The sequence below is a fragment of the Empidonax traillii genome, unplaced genomic scaffold, assembly GCF_003031625.1.
Source record: "Empidonax traillii isolate 1590-97213 ecotype Southwest subspecies unplaced genomic scaffold, ASM303162v1 scaffold338:size1951571, whole genome shotgun sequence".
Lineage (NCBI taxonomy): Eukaryota > Metazoa > Chordata > Aves > Passeriformes > Tyrannidae > Empidonax > Empidonax traillii.
The window spans coordinates 853,105-879,300 of record NW_020955531.1 but is presented as its reverse complement, the minus strand read 5'-3'; the positions used below and the strand labels follow the sequence as shown (position 1 = coordinate 879,300).

The 26,196-nt window shown below is 48.5% G+C and overlaps 3 protein-coding genes across 8 annotated transcripts in view; all 3 read left to right on the top strand.

Moving 5' to 3' along the window:
* Positions 1–1,401: 1,401 nt before the first annotated feature.
* On the top strand, positions 1,402–3,614 carry GSC2 (goosecoid homeobox 2). The gene is made up of 3 exons (XM_027892101.1): positions 1,402–2,004; positions 2,714–2,961; positions 3,510–3,614. Exons 1-3 carry the CDS (start codon positions 1,695–1,697, stop codon positions 3,612–3,614), a joined length of 663 nt encoding a protein of 220 aa, XP_027747902.1. The 5' UTR covers positions 1,402–1,694.
* Positions 3,615–4,781: 1,167 nt separating this feature from the next.
* On the top strand, positions 4,782–12,864 carry ESS2 (ess-2 splicing factor homolog). Its single transcript, XM_027892098.1, has 10 exons — positions 4,782–4,928; positions 5,188–5,356; positions 5,944–6,039; positions 6,611–6,777; positions 7,682–7,799; positions 8,482–8,615; positions 8,763–8,865; positions 10,167–10,276; positions 11,187–11,302; positions 11,870–12,864. The coding sequence occupies exons 1-10, from the start codon at positions 4,782–4,784 to the stop codon at positions 12,153–12,155; spliced, it is 1,446 nt and encodes a 481-aa protein (XP_027747899.1). The 3' UTR covers positions 12,156–12,864.
* Positions 12,865–16,994: 4,130 nt separating this feature from the next.
* DGCR2 (DiGeorge syndrome critical region gene 2) overlaps positions 16,995–26,196 on the top strand; it is a 43,743-nt gene continuing 34,541 nt past the window's right edge. For 3 of the 6 annotated variants that reach the window (XM_027892013.1, XM_027892009.1, XM_027892008.1), the window contains exon 1: positions 16,996–17,278. In XM_027892013.1, the coding sequence (XP_027747814.1) occupies positions 17,200–17,278 (79 nt within the window). In that variant the 5' untranslated portion in view covers positions 16,996–17,199. Of the gene's footprint in view, positions 17,279–26,196 lie in introns of all 6 variants that reach the window. The other 3 variants (XM_027892014.1, XM_027892010.1, XM_027892012.1) reach the window with 2 other exon arrangements.

Genomic DNA, 26,196 nt, shown 5'->3' with positions numbered 1-26,196 from the left:
TTGTAAGATCTGGATCCTAAATCCCATAATTCTTTGATAAAAGAAGTATTACCAGTCCATTTTCTGAAGTGAAAGGTACGAGAGGAATGAAAGAAAGCAATCAGTGGAGATCCTAATAGGCTAAGTGCGTGTGCTGTGGGAAGGCAGGGCCAGGCCAGGGAGCCCAGGGAAAGGGGTCCTTTGTTAAGGATGGGGAAGGAGAATTAATCCGCTTCAGGCTTATGATTATCACAGCCAAGAGCAGAAATGGTGGGATCCTGCACCTGCCAGGGCATGTCCTCAGCAGCCCTACAGTCCTTCTGGGCTGGCACACTGTGGGGAGCAGGACCTGGCCCCACATCCCCGTTCTGTGCCAGTGTTTGGACATGAATGAAAGCTGGGAGCAGTTTGTAATGATCCCTGGTGTTAGGGCATTCCCAGCGCTTCTCTGGAGTGCTGACACCTCGGCAGGGTGGTTTAAACCTTCCTAAGCAACCTGAGCTCAGTCACACCTTCCTCATTTTATTCCCAGCTCCTTGTTTCCTCCAGGCCTTGCTGTTTGCCCTTGTGAGGGCTGGAGCCAGGCGTCCCCTCCAGTCCTGAGTCACTGTTCCTGGCTGTAGCCTCAGCCCAGTTTCTCTGGCTGGACAGGAGTTGGGAATTGAACTGGCTTTGGGGAAGCCTGGCTGCTCCAGGCAGCTGTCCTGGCTGCTCTGGGCTCACTGAACCACGGGACTTCAATGCCTGCCTGAGAGCACGTGGAGGCAGCAGCTTCAGTCCTCCCCTCCCCTTCCCGACAGGGAGCACAGCACAGCCGTGCAGGAGGTGGTTACAAGCCACTAAGCTGTGGTGCAGAGCTGCTGTGAGCTGCCAGTAATCTAATTTATTAAGGGCTTTGAATCCTTACAAAGAGTATGTTGGGTACATGCAAAACATCTGCATTATCAGAGTGATTAGTGCAGCAGAGGTGGGGGAAAAGGGAAGGAGGGAAAATACAATTTCTCTGCCTTCAGCAGAAAATAAATCAACTTTCACAGAGAGTTCTGGCACAGCCAAAGGCTGTGCTGTCATTAAAAAATGATTTTTTATTAAGCTCAACTCTCTCCTCTCTCATATTGTATGATATGACAGCTCTCTTTTGATGGGAAAGCTTTCATTTGGCCAGAGAAAGGGATAATTTGCTTCTTTTAAGGAGTTAATCCTCTGGTCCATTTCCGGGCTGGGAACAGCTATCCTCCCCCTTCCTTGGATCGGAGGCTGCAGCACAATGGAGATCATAACCACCTCAAATCTACACCCGAGATGGAGAAATCTGATTTCCTTCTCCAGTCATTTTTGTGGGATTAGCTAAATCTTAGATCCACACTAACCCTTCACAAAGCTGCCAAGATTAGTTAGAATTTATTTTATTCACAGGGGGGTTTATGGTTTTCTTTCCAAGGGGATTATATCTCTCTCTATATATATTTAGGGTGGCTTCAGCCATAAAGCAGCTGGGTCAGAAGGAGGAAAAGTGTCCGTGTGTATGAAATAAAACCTCAGCTGTGAGAATGACAGTCACTTGAAATGCCAAGACAAAGCAGTGGTTCTGATGGTTTTGCTGGTCCATTTTAAAAGCTGTATAAGCTGTCCTTTCCCTTGTGAGACTCCACTAAGGAGCTAGTGCAGGCAGAACAAACCCCCTCAGCCCAGGCTGCCTGTTTGCCCAGCACAGGATGACTTCAGAACCGGCACCAGATGGGGACCCCGGCAGGAGAGCCCCGAAGAAGCCGTGTCCGTTCAGCATCGAGGACATCCTCTCCAGCCCTGTGGAGAAGAGCCCCCAGGTCTTGGTCCCGCTGTGCCTGCGGGGCATCTTGGACTGCACACCCAAAGGGCTGTGTGAGCTGGAGACCATCCCGGCCAGCTCCCTGCAGGAGGAGGAGGAGGAGGAGGAAGAGGAAGAGCTGGAAGGGGCAGGCTGTGGCTGCTGCTGCTGTTCTCACACAGGTGCCCGGTCTCTGCAGGACTCGCCGGTTTGGCTGGGTGAGTGTTTGGGTTTGATTCACGGCGTGGGGCTCACGGGGGGGCTGGTGATAGTGCTGAGTGTGGGGGAAAATGAGGGTGTTGAGTGGCATCTGTGGCATCTGGCCACAGGTGGTCTCAGGCCCCAGCTCCAGTGAGCCGAGCTCTGCTCTTAGAGGTTTAGTGTGAAACCCTTGAGACGATGATGTTTCTAGGGGAACAAGTTCTCTGTGGAGTGTGGGGCCTCATGGCCATGCTGCCCAAGTGCAGAGCTGTGCCTGCGCTTCCTGACAACACCAGCCATGGGGAACCTCACTTGTTCCTTAAAGAAAAGAGTTTTGGCTACATCTCACAAAATTAGTGCATCTAATGTAAAAAAAAAAAAAAAGGTAGCAAATCCTTAAAAGTGCAGTTCAAGAGCATCCTGAAAGTTCAGAAATCCCCCGTGTCAGGACTGAAACAGCTCCTCACCAGGCTGTGAGTTTCCAGCTGTTTTCTGCAGCTGGCCATAGTGCAACTGGTAAATGACCAAGGAAAACACAAAGACTTGCACTCTTCTCCCAAATGACGCCCTAGGCTCTTCTCTCGCTTGTGTGGGGACCACTCAGCCCTGTCACCCGCTCCATGTGACTGCAACATGCATGGGTGAAACTTGTGCCTGAGCTGCCTCGAGCAAGAGGGGTGTCCCAGCCCCCACCCCAACACTGTCCCTCTCCCTGTCCCCTTGCAGATGCTCGGCTCCCCTGGCCCATGAGGCTCTTCCACTCGGCAGTCAGGGTCTGCAAGAGTCCCCAGGAGAACTCCAGCGAGCTGCAGACTTTCCACCAGATCCAGCGCCGGACGCGCCGGCACCGCACCATCTTCACCGAGGAGCAGTTGCAGGCCCTGGAAACGCTTTTCCACCAGAACCAGTACCCGGACGTCGTCACCCGGGAGCACCTGGCAAACCGCATCCACCTGAAGGAGGAGAGGGTAGAGGTGAGGTCCTGCCACTTGGTGGGTGCTGCTTCCTGCAGCCCCCCAGGAACACAGACCAGGGCATTGCACTGTCCTTTTTGGGAGCTGCAGACCCAGGGCCTTGTTTTAAAAATCTATTCTTGTGTACTTGACAAAACAGGACTTGGGAATGGCAAACAATGGAAGGATATAAACCAGTTTCTGCTGGGCTGATTTTTTCTGGTATCCAGTCCCACTGACATGATGCCTCTCTCCCAGAACTACCTGTATAAACACACAGACATGTCCAATTCTGCCCATCCCCTGCACCCAAGTGTATATTCCTTACTCAAGTGCTCTGTGTGACTTCTGAACTTGCCATGGGAGCATCCTGACTCCCCTGTGCCCCTTACCTGTATTGCAGGATTGCAGAGGAGGGACTGATTAAGTTTTGTATCAAACTTTCATATCAGGAAATGTATTACAGTGTCCTACAGCTCCCATGGCACGGCTCAGCAGCGTAGCTGCCTCCCCCCCCCCCAGTGAAACACGAAATGCAAATGCCCATTTCTTGCTTTGCACTTTTCTAGGTTTGGTTTAAAAATCGTCGGGCGAAGTGGCGGCACCAGAAGAGGGCGAGTGCCTCAGCACTGATCCTGCAGGGCACCAAGCAGCCCCCCGAGGAGAGCTGTTAGTGCTGTGGGTGCTGTGGGTGCTGCAGCTCAGCAGAGACGCCAAGAGCATCCACTGCCTGTGGCTGATGGGCTCTGCAGGGGGGTAACCTGAGGGGCACTAATGAATAAAGAGGGAATCTCTGTGATTCACAGAGGAAGAGGACAGGTAAAAGCAGACACGGCACTTTCACATCCCTCTTGCAAACCTAGTTCACATAGCAAATAACTCGGCAGGCATGGGGTGCAGGGGACAGAGCTGTACCAGTGTTAAATGTGTGTGCTCCAAGAGGAGAGAGTCCCCTTCTTGTCTGTGCTCTGTACACATAGCATTTGTGCTTGTTTTACTGCTGTAATTTGCAAAATATCCTTCAAATGAATGTTTCCTATTTGCAGCACCTCAGTGACATCTGGAGTTGATTTGGGGGTGGCACTTGCCGAACAGGCGATTCGTTCCGTAATAAAGAAACCGGGATTTGTCCCCACAGCTCGAGGCAGGGATGATCCATGGGTTGTGATGGGAGGGCTGGCACAGCCAGTGCTCAGCTCTCTTTGTAGCATCCAGGTCCTGCCAGAGAGAGCCATGTCTGTGTTCCTGGCAGGGACAAAGAGAACCAATGTCCCGTAGAGCATCGAGATCCATAAAACTGTCCTGTCACCTCTGCCTGAGCAGCTGGGCAGGGGTCCCACTCCCCAGGTTCACCTTCCCCATTCCCAAGCCTGGGGATCCCGGGGTTTTTCTGAAGAGGCCTGAGGCGGCCGTGGGGGGTGCTGGGGGACACGCCGAGCTCCCATCCCAACTCCCATCCCAGCTCCAACCCAGTTCCCCCTCTGCTCCCATCCCAGTTCCCATCCCAGTTCCCATCCCAGTTCCCATCCCAGCTCCTATCCCAGTTCCCATCCTAGCTCCTATCCCAGTTCCCATCCTAGCTCCCATCCTAGCTCCTATCCCAGTTCCCATCCTAGCTCCTATCCCAGTTCCCATCCTAGCTCCCATCCTAGCTCCTATCCCAGCTCCCATCCCAGTTCCCATCCCAGCTCCCATCCTGACGCCCCGTCGCAGAACGGGACCGGGCGGGTCCTCCCGTCCGGCAGGGGGCGCTCGCGGGCAGCACCGTGTGGGCTGTGACCCGGGCTGTGACGCGCCGGGGCGGAGCAGGAAGAGGCCGCGGCCGCCCCGGGCCCGTCGCGATGGAGGCGCTGCCGGTGCCGCTGCCCGCGGGCTCCCCGGCCGCCCTGCTGCCCTCCGCGGGCCCCGCCGCCGTGACGGCCAAGGGGGCGACGCCGGCGGCCCCGAGGCAGGCGAAGAAGATCCTGGATGAGGAGGCCTACATCGAGGTGAGGCGGCGGGCCCTGCTGCGCCAGTGCCCGGGCCGAGCGCTTCGGGTCGGCCCGGCCGGGTCCGCCCGCGGCCGCTACCCGCTGTAACCGCGGCTGAGGGTCGGGACGGCGCTGTGATCGCCCCCCAGGCTGAGAGCGCTCCGCCACCGGTGCGGGGCCCGCGGGCTGCCCGTCCTGCCCGGGGCTGTGCCGGCCCCGAGCTCAGCCCCCGCTCCCGGGTGTCCCGCCGTGCCTTAGCAGCTGCCTGTGTTTGCAGAGCTTGGAGAAGATCATTCAGCGAGATTTCTTCCCCGACGTGGAGAAGCTGCGGGCGCAGAAGGAGTATCTGGAGGCTGAGGAGAACGGCGACTTGGAGAAGATGAGGCAAATTGCCATCAAGTTTGGCTCCTCCTTGAACAAATCGTCGAGGGACACACCTGCACCCTGTAAGAAGTGTCTCTCTGGGGCATCAGGAGTTTGATACTGTTGCTCTGCTTTATTTAACTGGGTGCAGACAGTGCTTATCTGAAAGGTTAAAGACTGACATTGCAGGAGAGTTACTGCTGCAGATTGGGCAGTAGCCACTGGTGGCTGATGCTGAATCTCTCTTTGATGGTGTCTGATAACTCCTTATTGAAGGAGGGGTTTTGGATGAAGCAGCTTTTGAATAGCCATTCCTTACAGGCATCTTTTGCCAAGTTCCTGCTCCCTAAGGAACAGGGAGCACATGCTCTAATTGCATATGCTCTAATGTGCAATATTAATGCTCTCAGAAATCCTAAGCTGTCTTTTGAATCCTTACTGCAGTTTTAGGGGTTCTTGTTGCACCTACAGATGTGTGAGATTTTCATGTATTATTGACAGAAGGTGTTGGAAGCTCATGGCTATCAGAGGTTCCCACAGCAGGAGAAAAACTTTTTAATTAAATTGTTGATCTCTTGTGCTTTCTGTGACTTGTTTGGCACATGACCCTCAGAGCAAGGGTCCTGTTCTGTGCTCTGGTAACCAAGCGAACCTTTATTTTCTGAGACAGATGTTACCCCAGCCACATTTGAAACTCCAGAAGTGCATCCAGGCGGCCTTCCACTGGGAAGTAAATCCAAAGGCGGCATCAAATCTTCAGAAGAAGGTAGGAGAATGTTGTTTCTCTAGCTGAATTCTTCAGCAGATGGAAATTATTCTTGTGAGCCCTGTCTCCTCTGAGGGTTTTGGGTACTTAGCAAATGTTTAAGCAGTTTTCCTTTAACGTTCTGGTAGATGATCCCTCTAAAGTTGAACTTGATATAATGTTTTACATCATCTGTGTGAATTCTCTTTGTGACTGTGTCAGTTCTTAACTCACTTGATCTCTTCAGATTTTTCCTGTGTCACCTGAAATAAATTCTGTCAGTAAGCAGAGACTGTAGGGGCAGAGCTGTCTGTAGGACACGTTACAAGTGTCTGCTAGCAGTTGGCCACTTACGTGCTTTACCTTTAGAACAAATAGCTGTAAATGCCATGAAAGGTTTCATGTAAAAGTTGGTTATATTGTTCCAAAAAAGATTTATTACTGTGTGAATATATTTGTTTTCCCAAGTTCTGTGTTAGTTGTCAGTATGTCTGGGGAAGTCTCGCTGCCAGGAGGATTAGCAGTTCTATGTAGTGCTCTCACAGAAAGGGAGGCATTAACCTTTCTCAGGCTTCTTCCCTCCTCTCGTTAGGAGATGCAGAAAAAGATGATAAAGATGCCCTTCCCAGCCTGGACACCTTCCTGGCCAAGCACACGAGTGAAGACAATGCTTCGTTTGAGCAGATCATGGAGGTGGCCAAGGAGAAGGAGAAGGTCAAGCACGCGTGGCTGTACAGTGCAGAGGAGGAGTACACGCGGGTAGGAACTGCCTCAGCTGTGTCTGCCCTTCCAGAGGGGCACAGCAGGGAAACGCCATTGCACTCTGTTTCTTATTGATTCTTATTGTTTGCACTTCGACTGCGTGTCTCAGTTCAGCTTCCTGTTCCTGTTACCAGAACTAACCCCTTCAGCTGCCCAGGCACAGTGCTGTGTGAGCGTGGCTGGCTGTGCTGCCTTCCTCAGCTCCCTCTGGGGCAGGTCCAGAGCTGTTCTGGGGCTGCCTTGTCGATCCTTAGCCATCAGCAGTGAGCAGCTGGCACTGGTGCCAGATGTGTCAGTGATGGATGAGGGCTGCAGTGCCTTTGAAGTTTGGCACTGACACACGAGTGTTTACTGCTGTTGTTGTGAGGGAGTGTTATTTTTTTATCCTGGCTAATGTAAGCCCTCAGAGTCTGTTACAGTAAAAATGCCCTCAGTGGCTTGTTATGCATCTTGAATGCTTTCATCCAGAATTAAAAGGCAGGCAGCAGGAGAGCTCTTGCAAAGCACAGGGGTTGTTTCAGGTCAAGGTGAAGCTACTGGAGCTGGTCTTGTGCTGGAGTTGTGTCTTGCTGTCAGCCAGCACTCCGGTCAGACCTTGCATTTCCTTGCATAGTGTGCTCCATAGGGAGTGGTTGTTTGGAAGGTCACCTGGGATCAGGATGGTTTCTCAAATGCCAGTTGCCAAAGAGAGAGTGCCTGTGCTGGGCCTGATGCAAAGTGTGCCTGGACAGATGGCCGAGCTTGTGATGGACCTCTCCAAAGCGTGTCTGCCTCAATAAAGATTGCAGGAGGCTGTTTAAGACCTCCGTGGTTGTTTTTTGTTTGGTTGTGTTGTTGTTGTTGTTGTTGTTTTTAATTTTTTTTTTTTACCTTTAAAAATTTTTTTCCATTGCCCTTTCAGCGACAAAATGAAAACCTGGCACTTCCTTCAGCAGAGCAGCAAGCTCTGGAGAATGTGAAAGCTGGACTGGATACCTGGGAATACACGGCTCGGAACACCCTCATGTATTACCCAACAGGTGAGGCACACAGGTCTCGTGGGAAAGGCACTGGTTCTGGGGGGTTGACTCCAAACAGTGCTTACAGCATTTCCATGCATGACTGAGCAGCTCTTACACATAATACTGCAATTTTTCTTCTGTGAAGCTCAGATATGTAACGTTGGTTTTAAAAAGTATATTTTGGTTTTTTTCCTTGTCTTTCTTACTTTCTTGGTCCTTTGCCTCTGATTCCAAAGTTTGATCATGTCCTATTTGTCATTGAAAAGCCCGTTATCTATTACAGAAGCACTTGTTTTTGTGAGCCAAGTCTGTCTTCTTTATGAGCACTTTGTTGCCATCTTTATTAATTTTTTGCTTCTGCTCAAAGAGTGCTACTTGGGCTTATATAGAAAAAGACATTTTGTAAATGCAGTTTTCTTTCTTGGCTATAAAATGTACAATTGATAATTTCTGTGAACCAGTGAAGTAGAGAAAAGAAAGTATTGTTTACTTTTTTCTTTAAAGAAAAAATTCTATTTCAGGTGGTACAAAGCATGCATCTAGTGCAAATGTGGTTTTAAATTGCTAGAGATACACACTGAAATTGCTGATGTTTTGTGTTGTGTAGGAATGTGTGGCAAGTGCCATGTTGATCAGGAGCTTTAGAGCAACTGCCTGGCGTTACCTGAGCCATTTTTTAAAAGCCATTTTGCTTTTCAAGGTGTACCTGATGAGAGTGATGTCTTTAAGAAGCCCAGGGAAGTTGTCCATCGAAACACCCGCTTTGTGAAGGACCCTTTTAGTCAAGCTGTGAGCAAATCACAGCTCCAACAAGCTGCAGCCCTCAATGCTCAGGTTGGATAATCTTACTTCTTCTGACTAAATCCTAGTTACTGCTCTGCCCTCTGGTGTGGCTCATCCTCCAGGAGAGCTGTGTGTGTGCTGGGCACAGCTGACTCACACCTTTCTCCACGTGAATGGCCTTGTCTTTTTTTATTCCAGTACAAACAGGGCAAAGTGGGACCAGATGGGAAAGAACTGATACCCCAGGAGTCTCCAAAAGTGAACGGATATGGATTTGTGGCTACCCCCTCTCCAGCTCCAGGTAAGAGGGTTCTCTTTTTTCTCTATTTTGAGATGCACTTATTTTGTTCAACACCAGGATGTCATTACTGGGTTAGACGAGGAGGTAAAGCCTTCTACCTATGTGTACCTCATGAGCTGGTGACATTTTGTGTGCCGTGTATGGCAGCTCAGTGCAGGGCTTAAATCTCAGTCCAATTCACTGCTGGAAGTCACAGTGTCCTGCAGGCTCTGAGCCAGCTGCTGTGCCATTCATTGCTCAGGAATCACCTGGAGCACGGTGAGCCTCCCTTGGCAGCTGCGGTGCTGCAGCTGCTTGTTTTGTCCCTGGCTGACGCCTTTCTAGCGCTTAAAGATAAGAATTCAAACACTTCACAAACATTAACCTTCCAACAAGCTCAGGTGCTTATTCAGAATGAGGAGTATTCGTGTCAGTGTGTCCTGACTCAGTGATGGTTCAGCCTGGCTCAGAGGGATGTGGCAAATCCCACTTCATTGACAGTCTAACCCCCTGTTTTCATCCAGGTCTTTTTAGGTTCTTCCTTTGTCTGGATGCACTTGTGTGTTACAGATGTAGTAGCTGCGGGATGCTTTCAGTTAGAACAGACTAATTATTTTTCTTCCAGTTGAAGCCTGAATTTACAGCTGTTCTTCACCAGCCATGCTGTTTGTGTTTCTTTGTCCTTTATGCCAAAGACTGACCGTACTGGGGCTTTCCCTGCGGGCAGCCTGTAGGTGGCGTTTGGAGCGCACCTCCCTTATCCGTTGTCAGCGCCTTTTCCAAGCGCTGGACAGCGGGATTTTCTAGCCAGAGATTTGATGGGGCTCTTAGAATCCGTTCTGGGGCTGTTGGCCAAGGCACAGTCACTGCTTGGCACAGGGTGGCCAAAAGGTGACTGGAGGGTATGCTTGGCTGTAACGTTTCCTAAGTCCTCTGCCCCTTTTCCTACTTTTTTTTAAAGAGTTCCCTGTGCTGAAGGAGTTTGTATACAGTAGCAGAGGGGAAGAAGTAGAGGGAAAAGTGAAAGTGTCACTAAGCAAAAGCTCACCAAATGGAAAAATAAACACATGGAAAGGACAGTGCTTGGCTGTTGTAACCGAGAGGGTGACACAGCTACAGGCAATCCTGGGAGTTTAAGGTTCCTCTGTAATGGGAACTACACGTTACTGTTCACATTGGCTGTGATTTCCTCTGCAGTGGAGGGGCTCCTTGGTGTGTTGATGAATTTGCTGCATTTCCTAATGTGCTTCTCTTTTCTTTTTTTGTGGTGAACGAACAATCAAATGTCTTGCATGGGCATGACTTTTTAAATTTGCTTTTAGGTGTGAATGAGTCTCCTTTTATGACGTGGGGTGAAATCGAGAGCACCCCTTTGCGTCTGGAAGGGTCAGAAACACCCTACGTGGACAGAACACCTGGACCAGCCTTCAAGGTATCTCATGTCAGGGAGTCAGCAACCCGTTCTTTTTTTTCAGGGGAGGGATAAGAAGGGAAAGGCAAGTGAGTAAGTGATAGATTAACGTTGTTGTGGAGTATGACACATCTCTGGGTGGTGTTCCCAGTCCTTGAGACTAATAATCTAGTTTGTGCTTGGAGGGTGGAGGTGGGCATGGATCCACGTGCAAGACACTTGGTGGAGGTACTTGAGGTGGAATACACACTGTTGGCAGGAAAATGAGATTCTGTATTTGATGGTGGGCCCAGACAGAGGGGCTTTCAGAGGAAGCTGAAGAGACACTCGATTTCTCATTTTTTTCATTAAAATCAATGTATGAATGGGTGAAATTGTAGGATTTCCCTCTGTCTGGATCTTTTGGCTGTCACAGCCTGAGGCAGATGTATCAATTGAGAGTAGAAAAGACACGCTGGCTTCGCTAATGGCACCTAAGCCTGCATGCTACCTGTCCCCTGCTGGTGTCATTGAATGTGAGCTGAGACTCTTGAGTTTGAGAAAGGTGTAATTTGCTGTATGTGCCTCTTGTTTTGTCAGACTCCAAAGCCTTTGACTGGTTCTCCTGCTGTTTAGCAATGTCTGTATTTGCCTGAGAGCTGGCTGGCTACAGGCCAGGCAAGACACAGGGGACATTGTTTGTCTAGGAGAGACAGCAGGAGGAAATGCCAGAGGTAATGGCTGCTTCCTTGACTGGACTGGTTTTACCATTTCTGTTACTTGCTAAGGCAGGTTGAAGGTCTCTGTGTCCTCTCTGGCTTTTTTATAGCAGCAGAGAGGTGCAGGCTGACCCAGCCTCTCCCTGCTTTAGATCTCTGTACACTGGAGTCCAGCTGTGGAGGGGCTTTCACTCATTTTGCATTCATGAGTGAACTGTACGATGCCTTTACAGATCCCAGAGCCTGGGCGTCGGGAGAGGTTGGGACTCAAGATGGCCAATGAGGTGGCAGCTAAAAACCGAGCAAAGAAGCAGGAGGCACTTCGAAAAGTGACAGAAAACTTGGCCAGGTGAGACTTGTGTTTTGACAGCAGAACTGGGGAGGGGTGTTACCTGATAAGATTTAAATCCGCAGGTATAGAAAGGGAGGAATGGCGGAAGGGAAGGATGCTGGAAGCAGGAAGAGGTGGACTGAAAGTTTTTAGAAATTAAAAATTTAGATATTAAAAAACTTAATTCCTGAGGGAAAGTGGCTGGTGGCTGTCCTTGATACTCCCTCTTGTCAGCATTGCTGTTCTGCCCTACAGCCACCCAGCAGTGGATTAGTGTCTTGCCTCATTGCAAAGAGGAGACACGGTAAGACTTGTGTGGCCGGGTCATGGGAAGGACAGAAGAGGCTCAAAGCAAATGTCAGGCAGTGCCACTCAGGTTTAGGAGGGATGTAGGAGGTTTCTCTGCCACTTGTCTCTAGAGATACAGGCTGTGTTTACCTGCAGGCAGGATGATTTCTGCAGGCAGCGGGTCTGGTCTGTGGGAGGAGTGGATACTGAGCTCACCTGTGGAGGCAATAATACTTTTTGTGATAGAGGCAGATTTTTTGACTGTAAAATCTTTTAAAACTGTTTGTTCTATTTCAGCCTCACTCCAAAAGGACTAAGCCCAGCAATGTCACCAGCTTTGCAAAGACTGGTAAACAGGACTGCAAGTAAATACACCGACAAAGCCCTGCGAGCCAGCTACACCCCCTCCCCGGCCCACACAGGAACTCCTGGTTACAAGACCCCGGCCAGTGGGCCCCAAACACCCCAGGGCACCCCACAGTCTAGGACAGTGTCTCAGACACCGGTATCTCAGGATACCACATCGATCACGGACAATTTACTGCAGCTTCCTAAAAGAAGAAAAACATCTGATTTCCTCTGAATATTCCAATCACCAGGAAGGTGGCGGTGACCTGGCTGGGCTCAGGACTGCAGACTGGTTGTTGGAAACTGAAGGGAAAATGAAGATAATTTTCTCTGTTTCTCTGTTTAAGCTGACCACGGATTTGAATTTGTTTCTGTACAGATACATCTATTTCTAAAATGGGCTAAGCCTTCCTAAAAGGCTGAACTGGACTTTGTTCCAGCTTGTCAAACTACTTTGAGTTTGTACTTTGCAGAAGAGGGGACACAGCTGTATATACTGAGACATGACAGAATTTTGGAGAGGTTCTCTTTAATTTGAATTTAAACTGCTGCAGTTCACAAGTTAGACCAACTTTGTGATCTTGTTAAAACCAGCAATCCTTAAGAGGATCCCTGTTCCTCCTCCATTCCTTACACTTATGCAGAGTGGGATTTGCCTTGCTGCCTTTGCTCAGGCTTTTCTTTCCACGGGTTTTGGGCTCGCCCTGTTCTGCAGCTGGCAGAGGGGAAGGGACCAGATTTGTTTTTATAGCTGCTCTGTGTGTGAGTCAAAAGACTTGACGATGTTGAGGATCACAACACAAGGGCTGGGGACAGTCCTGAGTCATCCACTGGGGTGACAGTGCCATTCTGGAGAACAGAAGTGGTACTTCTGATAGCCACACCGGGGCTTTTGTGTGGTGTTTTTCTCCTATCCTTTGAAACTTTTGGCTAAATTTTAGAACTAGCAAAAAAAAAAAAAAAAAAAAAAAAAGAAAGAAAAAAGCAGCCTTCTTCTCTAAGGTCTGGGGTGTTGGATGTTGTGTTTGTCTTGGTGGAGAACTTCCCCTTCTGTGGTTTCCCCTGCCACTTCAAAAACTTGTGTCCCTGACTCCGAAAAACCCTTCCAAGGGACTTGAATTTTATAGTGCACCTTGTAAAAATAAATTGATCAACATGGCATTTCCAGGAATCATGACTCAAGAAATTAATAATTTTTGCCTTTTTAGTCCAGAAATAATTCAAGGCTAAGTTTTTTCTTTAAGCAAAAAAATTATTCTCAGGGACCACTGAATGAATATGAAAGGAATCCATTTACTAAAGTTTCCATGCTTTCAGAGATGTCCTTTAAGAACAGAACTGGCTAAATACCAGTTGAGTTCCTAGGTAATTTCAAATACTAATTATTTATCTCATAGTGAAATGCTTATCTCCATTAAACACAGGAGCTCTCTGCTGGAGTACGCGGGCAGATGGTCAGGCCCTGGCCTGGAGTTTGGGTCACTGAGGGGACCGGGAGCAAGGAGTAGATGTGAGGTTCCTACCTGTTTGTGGGTGTGGCAGTTCTCTCCTCTGAGTGTGGGGTGCTCGTGAAGACTGGGCAGTGTTTCAGGGACCGTGGACGGGGAGTACACATGGGTCAGGAGCGGGATGTGACGTGTCTGCCACGGCATTTTAAACTGGTTGTGCTCATACCAAGGTGTAGTTGGGATAATAGAAAGGGAAATATGATGTCTGAGAGTGGTTAGTTCCGTGTTGTGCAATTCATGCCTAAAAGGAGATTGCATTAAATATCCTGTGGATGGTGTTGGTTTTGTGTTCGCCCTCAAGTGAATTAACCTAGGCAGCTGTACTAAAATCACAGTCTTGATTCTGCCACACTGAAGGGCCTTCGCATGGTTTCTGGAAATGTAATTTATTTTCAGTTGAATGCTATAAAACTGGATCTCTTGAAGGGGCTGTAGTGCTCTTCAGATTGGCTGTTCCTGTAACGCCTGCTGTAATGTCTGGTCTTTGCTTCCTGCCGCAGTTCAGCCCCTGATATCTGTAATTAGGGAATCAGTAAATTCTTTGTTGCCAGATACTTTTGCTGCTGTAGCAGTGACAGATAATCTGCCTTACAGGGCCAAATCCAGTGTGAAAAACCATCTTGGTTCTTGATGAGTCGTGATTTTTATTTCCCTCTCATTTTTCAGCGGGTTATTTTTCTCTTGCTGTTCCAGTATATCTGCATTTTCCTGTGTGCAAGGTCCAAGCACACTTCCTCCCTCAGCCAGAATAGCACCCAGAGCTCTCCTAAGGCTGCAGGGGTGGTTGGTGGCGAGCAGTGGTGGCCGTGGGGCTCTCCTGGTGGCTCTCACAGGGCTGGCTGCTCTGAGTTATGGGCTGCTTGGAAATTGCAGGAGCCTCACTGGACCTGGGGCCGTGTGGTGTGACATGGGGCTGTAACACCACATCCAGAGCCTTGGGTGCCTGCACATGCAGCCTGGGCCTTGGCTGCTTGCTCTATGCAGGATAGAAGATGAGAGACCACAAGAGATTCGAGTTCTGATAAGTCTTATCATTGAGCCCCGAGAGATGGTTCTCTGAGCCCTTCCCCTTCTGGACCAGGAGCCTTTCTCTGGGCCAGGGGTAACGAATCCTGCCATGGTACAGGGGCTGCAGCTTTTCACCCACCTGAAAACAGGTTCCTGTAAGGGCTGGGACTGCTGCTTTCTACTTCTCTGAGTAGAAGTAGTACTTAGCTGAGAAGGGAAGCTGTGGTTGGAGATACTTTGTTGTTTTGGGGGATTGGGCTATTTCTCTGCAAAAAATAGAGGAAATAGATCTGCTCACTCAGGAGAGTGGGAAATGAAGCAATTCCCACTTCCTCATGTTTGCATTTGATGCCTCAGTCCCAGCTGCTAGCCCAACAGCAGCTGGCTACAAACCCCAGCTCAGAGTCAGGCCAGGACCAGAGCTGGGTTCAGCCACCACCCCCATTAGCCCCTTCCCTCAGCCATAGCAGCACAGGTGCTCTGCACATGCTGGTTGGAGAAATACTTGTTCCCAGTAGGAAACGGAGTGCCTGTGACGTGCCAGCTCCCACACACCCTGAACAGAGCCAGGGACAAGCAGCCTGTGCCCTGTTCTCATGGTGGAGGCATCATAGGATATTTATTTATGCATCATGGTGTATGGTGCAATGCCCAGGCCCTGAGTGCCGTGGGTTTGGGGTGGATGAGGAGTGCCCTGGATCAGCCTAGGGTTGTCCTGTGAGGCTGTGCTGCAGGAAGCCAGGAACAGCCTGTCCCCGCAGCATCCCATGGGAGGAGCAAAGCTGGGAGTTTGATGCTTCTGCTTTGTACTGGACTATGTTGTCATGCTTTGGGTCCCCACAGACACTCGGATCATGACAGTATTTGGCAGTACACACGAGTTGGCAAAGTAGGTTTTGGCCTAAATCTTCAGTGTCCTGCTGCTTGTGACGCACTCCAGAGGGTCCCTAAGCACATGTCCCCAGCCACGCAGTGCTCCTGGAGCCCCCAGGGCTCACAGCTCCAAGCTCAAGCTTGCTGCTCCTCCAGCTCCAGGGGCTTTTTGGCAGGCACCAATTTCCACTGCCACGTTAAACTTGACATTTAGGTTTGGAAAAAGCACTTCCCTGGTGCTGCTGACCTGAGCACGGGGACAGCTCCTGTGGGGCCAGAGGAGGTGATGCTCCAGAAATCCCACAGAAGCCCTCATTTCCTGCCTGGAGGTCAGCAGCTGGCCTGGGCAGTGGCTGAGGGGCAGCAGAAATATCTGTACATCCATCGGGAATACCCCTGAAGGAAGTTTGTCACTTGGTATAGTGAGTAACTGATATTAACAGGGAAACAAGGAGAGTGTAAAATTGGGTCAAAATGGTTTTGGTGTTTTGAGAACTTCAAATTGTAGCATAAGAGTGGCAAACACCTTGTTGTAAACAAAAATTAAAAAAATATAAAAATGTCCCAGGCAGCTTTCCAGACTGTGACTTGCCACCTGGGCTGACCTCCATCCAGCACCAGTTGTGGCACTGGGCCGCTGCCTCCTCCCCAGCGGTAACACCCAGGGTCAAATTCCTACAGGCAGCTGTCACTTGCGGGGCCACTAACAATGACCTGAGCCGCACAATTAGCTTGCTTTATGCATTTCCTCTCTCTCTGGGCCTGGGAGCTGGGAACGTGGTTTTGCCAGGAGGTATGGAAACACCAGCCATCTCCAGCACGGGCTGTGGGGATGTCCCAGGTGCAGAGACTGTCCCACCCTGCCCTGGATAGTGGGAGCAGAGCAATGAAGAGGCAAGTGCTGGTCAACCTGGGAGCCCGCTGGGTCAGGGAGGGTGGTGCCACTCGAAGTGTCTGCAGTGGCAGGTGAAGGCCATTGCAGCAGGGCTGGAGGGGACCTGGAAAGGCCATGCTGGGAGACAGAGGAGTGTGGTTGGGGATGGGGACAGGCACCACCAGGCTTTCTGGTGGTGATGGAGGTGAGCAGGAAAGGACATTCCAGCTGGGGACAGAGAAACGCTGTCCTGGAGGGAGAGGGGAGTGGTAGACACCGTCCTGGGAGCTGAAGAGAACTGAGCAAGGCCATTCCGGGGTGGTGGAGAGACTGGGGTTGCAGTGCTGGTGAGAACTGAGGGGACTGGTAGAGGCCATCCCAGGGTTACGGGGATAGCTGCAGTGGCCATCCCGTGGGGCGCAGATGGATCAGTGAAGACTCTTCCGTGGAGCACCGAGGGAACGGGGCGGGCTGTCCCAGGGAACACAGAGGGGACAGTACGAGCAGCACCGGGATGCACCGAGACCCCCGGGCGCCCTGAGGGTCCGGTGCGCACGGCCCCACTGCCGCCCCCGCCCCCTGCCGGCGGCCCCGCCCCACTCTGCGGCCCGGCCCCGCCCACCGCCGTAAGTGGGCGGGGCACACTCGGGCCAGGGCGTCCGGCCCCGCCCCCTCGCAGCCGATTGGTCGGGTGGCGCGCGGCGGGCGGGGGCGTGCCGGCGCGGGCACGGCGGAGCGAGGAGGCGCGGCCGCCATCTTGTGCGCCGGCGGAGCCTGCGAGCGGCCCCAGCGCGGCCGCCCGACCCGCCGCTCCCGCCGCACCCAGGGCCGCCCGCTCCCCGCCCCGGGGCGGCGGCAGACGGCGGAGGGAGGGGAACAGCTCGGTGCAGACGGGCTCCCCGCAGCCCCCCCTTTCCCCCCCGCGGGCCCGGCGGCGACCCCTCCTCCTCGCCGCTCCTCGCGTCCCTCCCCGCGGGTTTGTGGCGCTGTGCCGGGGGAGGATGAACGGAGGATAAATGGTGCCCAAGGCGGACAGCGGCACCTTCCTCCTCCTCTTCCTCCTGGTGCTGAGCATCACCGAGCCGCTGCGGCCAGGTAGGGGCGGTGGGGCCGCGGTGGGGCCGGGGGTGCCGGGCCGCCCTCCTCCTCGGGCTCAGCCTGCGGGCGGGTCCCGGGCTCGGGGGCGCCGGGGCTGCTCCGTGGCGGGGGAGCGGGAGGCGGGGGGAGCCCCCGGGGACAGCCCGGGTCGAGGGGCGCGTGTCCCGGAGCCGGTCCCGGCCCGGTTTGTGCTCTGCCGCCGCTTTGTGCGCTTACACAGAGCCGGGACCCGGCCGAGCATCGGTGCCCTGTGCCGGCTGCCTGGATCCGAGAGAGCCGGGATTTACTCTGTGAGTCAGGGAAAAACGCACCTGTTAAAGTGTGAAAGCTTGAGGAGAAATCTTCATAACCCTACGGGCAACGAGCGCTGGAAATGTGGTGCCGGCCGTGACTAAGTTTTCAGGTGCTTCTTTACCTGCTTTTATGCTGTGGGCCTCGGGTGCCGACGCAGCCAGACAAAACACTCGCTTTCAAAGTGCTATTCGAGCCCGCCAGAAGGAGAAAAAAATCCTGCTGCACCTGGTTCCTGTGTCATCTCTCTAGTTCTGTTTGTGCTTCTTTTCGGGAAATAAATCAGTGATGGAGTTCTGTGTGCTAGCTGCTGGGCACGGGGCTTAAAATCTTAAAGTGATTAACTTTGGAGAAATGGTGTTTGCAGGTTGAAAACGACAGCTTTTCTTGGTACGCCGCTCAGCTGGGGTTTCTTTTTGAGTGTTGAACTCCCTTGGAGCTCGGCAGAGCCCTCAGGTGTATCGGGCTGCTCCTGCCAAGGAGCATCAGTAGCCAAAGTGTGAGGCTGCCTGGAGTGGCTTTGCAGGTTTGAGAACCGTCCTCCCGTCGCACCGAGCGACTGCTCCTGGGTGGCACTTGCTCTTTGTAAATAGGAGAATGAGAACCACGGTGTACTTTGAAACCCCCTTGTTCTTTCTCGTCAAAATAACTTTTATGACCCAGACTAATAAAACGTGAGCTGCGTCTGAGCGAGTTCCCAGCAGAGCTGGAACACAATTGGGTCAGTGTAGGCAGAGTTACTGAAATAACTAACTTAGGTGTTGAAACTGCTCTGTGTTTGCCTTGTTTTGTTTTAGCTTGTTTTTTTGGCAGTGCAGTGTATGTACAGGGCTTACGATATGCGCTTAAGTAGCCAAAAAAGCAAAGTGCATGGTGTTGCTAGCCTGGCATTATTACAGCTAGAGGCTTTTATGGCTGAGCAGGTACTGTGTAAAACTGAGTTCAGGCACCTCCTCTGTAGCTGTCACTAAGTGCTACAGGCGGCTGGATTGCTGGCTGGAAAGGTTCAGATTCATAGCTGCCTGTGTGCTTTTACAGGTGGGTAGAATTGACCCTGAACTCGGTTTTGAGCGTTGTAGCCTCCTAGAAATTAGCAAATGGCATTTTTCATATTGTGTCAGCACATTTGTTGTTCCAGTTTGGTATTGAACCTCTGTCAGCAGCTGATGCTTGATGGATGAAGACAAGTTTTTCACTGAGGTTTGCTTCTTTAAGACAAATGATTTTTTTCCCACTGGCTCTCTAATGTACCTGCTGTAGAGATTTGTGCTGCTGTAGCCTCACTGGCAGAAGTGTCTTGTGAGCAAACCTTAACTCATCTGCTCACGTCCTAACCGCTGCCTTTGAAACCTGCAGCATTAGGATTCCCCTGTGGCGGCTCCATGTGCGTTCCATGAATTTTGCCCAAACCATATGTATTCCTGAACCTAATGTGAAGTAACACAGCTGGATATAGTGCTGCAGCTGGAATTCCTTGCTGTGTGAGGAGTTTCTGAGTTCCATTTGGAATACACTCATCCATCCTGTTTACTTGGTGGCTCCGGATGAGCGTGGTGGCTGAGCTGTCCATGGTGATGCCTCTCCTTCCTCCTCAGGGGAGACTCCATCGCTTCTAGGTGGGCTCACAGATTTTTGCCAATGTTGTTTGCTCTTTTTGATTTGCTTCATTTAATATCTCGAACGTGCTGTCTCAAATCTACCTGTTCAGTAGATTAAATAGTGTATGGTTTGATCTTGAAACATTAGGTGCAAATAGGGAAAACCTGGTTCTTGCAAGTTCAGAGGATGTACAGAACCAAATTTACCATTTTAATCAATGATGAAGAAGTCCCTGTAGTCTTTTTTGGGGGGAGAGACATGAATTTTCTCAGAAAGAGAAGAGTATTTGGACTTGGAATTTATTTCCCTTGTGATATTTGCTCTACCTTTTGCTTCTTTAAACCTGTGTGTTGTAGCAACTGTCTGTCTGGTTTAGAAAGGACACCTGCAGCTTGCTTAGCTTAAATCTGTACTTGGAGCTCTGAGATGAGTGCTGCAGAGTGATGGGAGGTTTTATGTACTCTGAGATGAATGTGTAGTCCCTTCACAATTCAGTCCCGGCGGATCAGGCATCTCTTTGTATTTCCATGTTAATTTGACACTGGCTTTGTATGCGTGTTCTTGCTGTGCCCTTCAGATAAATAAAACCTTCTTTTAAGCCTCCTCAACTGTAGTATCTTTTCATGCAATCTGAAAGGCAGTGATTTTACGTGGACTTATTTTTTTCCTGCATTTAGGATGAGATGGGTTTTAGTAAATAAAGAGAGAAATTAATTAAAATGTCTTCTTTTTACCCTGATTTTCCTGTCTTGGTTACATGAGTGTTTTACACTACTGTCATCACTAACAGGGTGGGTTACTTTCAACATACCATGACATCGGCCCCAGCTGGGGAGACTTGGGTTCCTGAAGGTGCTCAGAATTTTCTGAGCCTGTGGATTTTTAATGATAATTTTGTGCCTTTGAGAATCTTTGCTTTGACTTTTTTTTTGTCTCAGTCTTTCCTTTTCTGTTTTGACCATAACCTGCTTGTTTTGACTAGTTGCCTGCTTTATAATGCACTTTTGAAAGAGTTCTTTTTTAAAAAATAGGGCATTTCTCTTTAAGTTGTGTTACTTGTTATGTGTTTGAATCTGTTGATGGGAGTTGGAGCTGAATGTATCGTACTTTTCCAAGTATATGGGTGTAGAGTGAAGGATTAACTTAATATTTCCTCCAAACACTTAGTGAATTTACTCTATCTGGCATTCAGACACTTGCTTTTTAGGGATATTTACCACAGTGGGCTTTGGTTTAATAATATCTTTTCCAGGACAGCTCAAAACATCTGCTTCAGGTTATCTGCCTGTCTGGCCGAGAGCTGGTGTCTTTAGGTAAAGAAATACTTTGATGGCACGTGAACTGAGTCACAGTAAGCTGTTCTGGTGGATTTGGACTGAGTTTCTGAACCAGTGCCTTTCTGTTGGTTATCAGAAGAGCATCAGAGATGTAAATTGTTACAAATGCAGTTTTTCACAGTGGGGGGATATTTAAGAAGTTCCTCTTTCTGTTACCATCCCATTACACCACAGAGAAGCAGGGCTTTTGGTGTCTTCGTGTAGCACTGGGAACTTAAGCAGTCTGGAACGATCAACACAACGTGTTTCAGAAGTGTTTAGAGGATTAATTAAGATCATCATCGCTAAAGACAATAACATGTTTTCATATTTCTCTAACAAGATACTGCTGCGTGCTAATGGAAAACACTTAAACATGGTCAGGCTTTATATTGGATTTTGTAATAGTGGTTTAGTACAGAGCCTTGTGAATGTAGGTCATCGGGCTTTCTTATTAGAGCATTTGCCAGGCAGCTAAAAGCCAATTGAGTTCTTGTTCTTGCAGCGTTTTTTCTCCACTTCAAAGCCAGCTAAAGGAAGTAATTTTATTACCCAAGGTCTGTTTTAGAAAATATTGCACAGCGTACCTAATCTGCAATGCTTAGAAAGACTTGCCAGTGCAAGTGGTCTGGTTAAAACCCTGCACTCCAGCTCGCAGTTTGAACTTCCCGTTCACAGCTCGCTCACAGCTGCGGTTATGCTCTCACAGGTGGGGTGTTGGTGTTTTGACACGGTACAACTGACAAGTTGTGTTTAAAGTGCTCTTTCTTGTCTTTTGGTTGAAAGTTGTAGGTCTTGAATGCAAGGCAGAGCTCACTGGAGTAGAGGCCTAAACAAACAAGCAGCATAGTTTCAGTGTGCTGTGACTGGACGTGTCTGGTTTTGTGCAGATGAAGTGTATTGGTTAATTCAATTGGAGACCCAAATATATTGTTTATAAAATGTGCTCTGGCCCAGCGTTCCTTTGCTCTAAAAGGAGTTTGTTGGTAGGCAAATAAAAGCCCTTACTTTGCTCCTTGTTCGCTGTCTCTACCTTAGTGAGAGCTGTGGTGAATTTGTTGGGGTTCATGTTGTCACTGACTGCAGTCTCTGTATTCAGCTGAATTCCCAAGTGAAAGGTTCTAGGTGTGAGGGGCAGAAGGGTTTTTATCTCACCTCCTCAGTTAGTTTTGCTGAAAGTGGGGCTTGGCCTGTCTTCCAGTCTGGGTTTTCCCCCGTATTCTCTTACTTCTATATCTGCTGGTTTTAGGTTTTCTCTTTCTTCCTATTGTTACCTGTTAGGGAGCTCTTGTCCTGGTGTTCCTTGCTCTGCTGTTTGCTGTTGTTGCAGCTGCAGAGCGAGGCTGATGGATGTGCAAAGGGTTTCTTGTGGCTGCTCTCAGTGTAGCAGGGAGACAAAGCAGAAGGTACCAGACCTTATTAGCAGGTCTGATCCTTTAAGACTGGTAATTCCTGATGTTAATTATAAAGCAAAAATTTTGAGGTGCAAGTGGGTTTGCTGCTAGCCGTGACTACAAAGTAAAGAAGAAGAAAGGAGTCAGTAGGCAGAGGGCTGTTTGCATGCACTGCTCTGATTCTGGGAAGGAATAGACCAGAAGGGCAACGTGGGGTTTTGCAAACATGTGACTTTTATGTCCCTACGGTAGGTTTAGGGGCAGAGGAAGGTTGGTCCAGAGCAGCAGAAGTGGTGGAAAAGAGAGCACTGCATCAGGAGGAGGCAGCTGTGCTTCTTTCTCAGTAGTTGAGGGGAAAGGCCCAGCTAGCTTGAAGAGAGAGGAATTTCAGATCCTAAGTATGAAAGATGTAAAATCCCCCAGTGAATGTCAAAAATTTCTGCCAAGATTTCAATGAATCATTCCTTCCTTTGGAATTGGCTTTGTTAGGGCTGGTTTTGATGTTGAATTGTAATGCAAGAGTAGTAGCTACCTCTGTGGTCCATCTCTGAGTAAAGCCTGGTCTCTGGGTTTTTACGTGGTGGTTTCTTGCACCTTTTAGAAGTTCTTGTTTGATGCTGTGGGATGCATGTTAATAACTTCCACCCTGAGTGGAGCTTGTGGTACCTGAAGCCTGGCCAGAGCAGAACCTGGAAGCTATTCCATGGCATCTCTGCTCCTGCCCTTCAGGGGTTAATGAGGCTGCTCAAGTTCGTTTTGTGTTTTGAAATGGAGGACATGTGCCTTGGATTCTTGCATGGATAGCAAGAGGCTCTGCAGATCTTTGCCTGTGTGATCCCAAGAGTTAACCTGTGATGGGAAGAGCCTTGCTAATCTTTTATTCTACGTCGACTGATAGAAAGTTATGGCTAGAAGGAGTACTGAGAGATTGGGTAGTCCGTCTTTCTGTCCTAAAACAAAATCTGGCAAATCCAGGCAATTCCCGAGGGATATTTGTCTAGCCCATTGCTAATGATTTCCTGAGATAGAGACTCCAAACACCAGATTCTTTTGGTAAGTCCAGTTGCCAGTCTGTTGTTCTGCAATTAGAGACTATTTGTGTCTAAATGCAGCCTAATGCACATGTCCCTCTTAAGCTACAGCTTTAAAGAGCAGATTGAGTTTCCCAAGACCTCTTAGGTGCCAGGACCCACCAGTTTCTCTCCAGTGGTAGGTGCAGTGGGTGCCTGGTAGTGCCTGTTCCTTCCTGGCTTTTGCCTCTCTGGAAGGTTTCTGTTCCATTCAAGATCCTTGCATGGGGGGTTCATGTGTGTCACACTTCAGTGGTGGGTTTGTAGAGGACCCCCTGAGCTGAGGAGAAGTCCTGGGTGAGTTGGTGAACTCACTGATCAGCTGTAGCAGAACTCAAGTAACTGAGTTGCTTAAAAACGTGAGTTTGGGATTAACCTTTAATCCACATTCCCCGAACTGTGAAATCCCCTGGCATCTTGTGGTTTCTGTGAAACTTCAAATTTTTCTTTGTTTTAAAGGGTCACCCTGCTAATTCTAGGGCTGTTGAACGTTGCTTTAATGGTATTTGTTAAGTGGAACTCTTAAGGAAGTTATTATTAGTGTTTGCCTGTCATTCAGATAATTTAGAAATACAGTTTTAAGTTTAATGGCAATTGGTGGTTGCTTCATTAACTATAGCTAAACAAAATGACATTGAACTTCCTAGTTAATTCACATTAAAATTGGTTGATCTAACAATTGCATTAAGTTTCTCTTCTGTTTATTGATTTATCATGCTTGAGAACTGTCAGCCAGCTCGGTGGGTGGAAATGTAGAGGTAGCTTTTGGTGGCTGCTTTTGGGACATTCCCTGCTCTTTCATCCTTTAACTTAATGATTTTGTCTTATATTCATTTGTGTAACTCTTTTTTTCCTACATTATCTTTTCTTTCACAGCATCTCTATGTTTTGTCTGTGCTAATATTTTCTTTAGCAATGTAAATAAAAAGATTTATTCTTACTTGTGTTCTTTTATACACTTTAAAAGGAAACAAGCAATCCTGCTTCTCACACCTGCTTGGTTGGAGTTTGTGCCCAAGCAGTGTTTTGCCTTGTGTACACTGAACTTCTAAAACTTGTTACAGCTTGTTTTTATCAAGGGATGGTCAAAACTGCGTTTGTGTTTTCTCTCTGTTGAATTTGTGAAATTATTTAATACTCCTAAATTACTCTTTACCAATTAAAATCAGTAACATAAGTGTACTCTATTAGTGAGATCTTGGAAAATCTTTACGAAATATCAGGAATCTCGTAGGAGTGAGATCCAGGACTTAATTAGAAGTATCATACCCTTTCAATTCTGGCAGTAATCAGATTGGAGAGAAGTGATTCAAGGATGCTGTAGTGCTCAGCTGTGTCTTTCTGAGCAATAATGGAGTTGAATGTAATTTTTCTATTAATGTGGCAGCTAAAAAATGGCAAAGTTCTGTGCTGTAATGCCTGACGTGCATGAGAGATGCTGGTTGAAGAGTGCTGCAGTACTTGAGTCGTTAGAAGGTGTGGGGGATGAGAGAACTACTCTGAGGGTTAAGTGGCTTTTTATAAATGCTTTGGACCTTTATTTGCTGTTTCTGATAGAAGTGTTAAGCTGAGGAGTTTGATATGTGGAATTTCTCTTCAGGAAGAGGAAAGCAGGGGATCCCACGCAGTGGTGGCTGACCGTGGCCACATTCCTGCTGTGTTCCCATTCCATGGAAGGGGGGAATGCTGTTTATTCAAAGCATGAGCTGTTTCTCCAGCACAGGACAACCCCTGCACCAGTTCCTGTGCAAAGCATAAAACACGGTTTCTGTATTTGAGGTCATAATATTTCTGTGTCAGATTTTTGCTCTTAAGTGTTCTAGAGCTGCTTGCTCATCAAGTCTCGTTTGAGATGTGGAAGCAAAAAGAAAGAATCAGGAGCAAAAGCTTTTTTTACTGTGATCTGCATTTGAACAGTGCTCAGACGCAGCTTTCTTGTCTCCCTGAATTGCTGGATTCGTGTTAAAGACCTTGACCTTTCTTAGGGCCCCGTAGAGAACTTCTTCCACCTTAATTTGGTTTTGAAATGAAGAAATGGCATTAGTTTTTGGAGAGGGGAGTGGTTAAAAAATACCTGATTTCATAAGTAGAATTTTGTCACCTGTTTGGCTTTAAAGACTATTGCGATTCCTCATGTTTTAATTCAGCAAAGTATTCTAAATATGTACTTAGCTTTAAAAGGTGTATTTTCATTAGCTTTTTAGAATTGCTCATGTGCTGAAAATTTAAGGATATGCCTAAATACTGCTGAATCCTGCACTAAAAAAAGAAAAAAAAAAAGATGAGATAGGAACTTTTTTTGTTTTCCTGTGAAGTGGGAACATGTGTTGTCTTGCTGAAAGTAAATGGGCACGCTAAGTAATACTGCTGAAATCTGGCAATTCCTCCTTGCACTTTAATGGTGGCTACAAATTAGCCTTGATTGCTCTGACAGTTCTTGTATTGCTATTATCGTGTTTCATCTGAGTACTCTTCTTGTTGAAACCTGATCTAAAGAAAACACTAATACAGTTCATGTAAAATTTTGTATTTAAATTTTTCCTCTGAGGAAAACAGATCTTTATAGTGCATTTGTTGGGTTTTAGTTTGGTTGGTTGGGGAGATCTTACTGGGGTTTTTTTTAGACACCTGCAGTTTATTTGGTCAAAGGGAATACAGCTTCTTTCCCTGGTGATTCTTCCTGAGTGAAAACCGTTTTGCACATGAACAAATATTGATCCAAACTGACTTGACTAGATAGGTTTTAATCCTGAGAATACAGGAAGAGAAGAGGAACCATGTCACATGCCTAGATGTTTTGGGAGCAGTTTTGAGTAGTCAGCTACCAGGTAATAGCTTTACATATAGAAGTACTTTCTAGATTATTTTTATTGGTAGTTTCTCTAGGTCGCTTTAAAAGCTTTTTAAGAAACAGCTGAACTGAGGTACCCAGGTATTTCAGGTATTTGTGGTGCACGGGGGATAATCCATCTGCCCTGATCTGGGTGTAAGGACTGAAGGGAGAAAGCACTTTTGGGGATGGTGCTCTTTTCTGGACACAGTTGATGACTTGCTGAGTATGACACTGATGTTATCTTTCTTAAAGGACTTTGTTGCTGCCTTTGCTGGGAGAATTAGTATATTGCGTGTGTGACTCTGTTTAAAATTTTCTTCACACCCATGAGCATGTTTCGTAAATAGTGGGATTTGGTGAAACCTGAACTCCTGAACTTGTCTCGTGTCCCTGTGCTTCCTCTGCTGTAGTA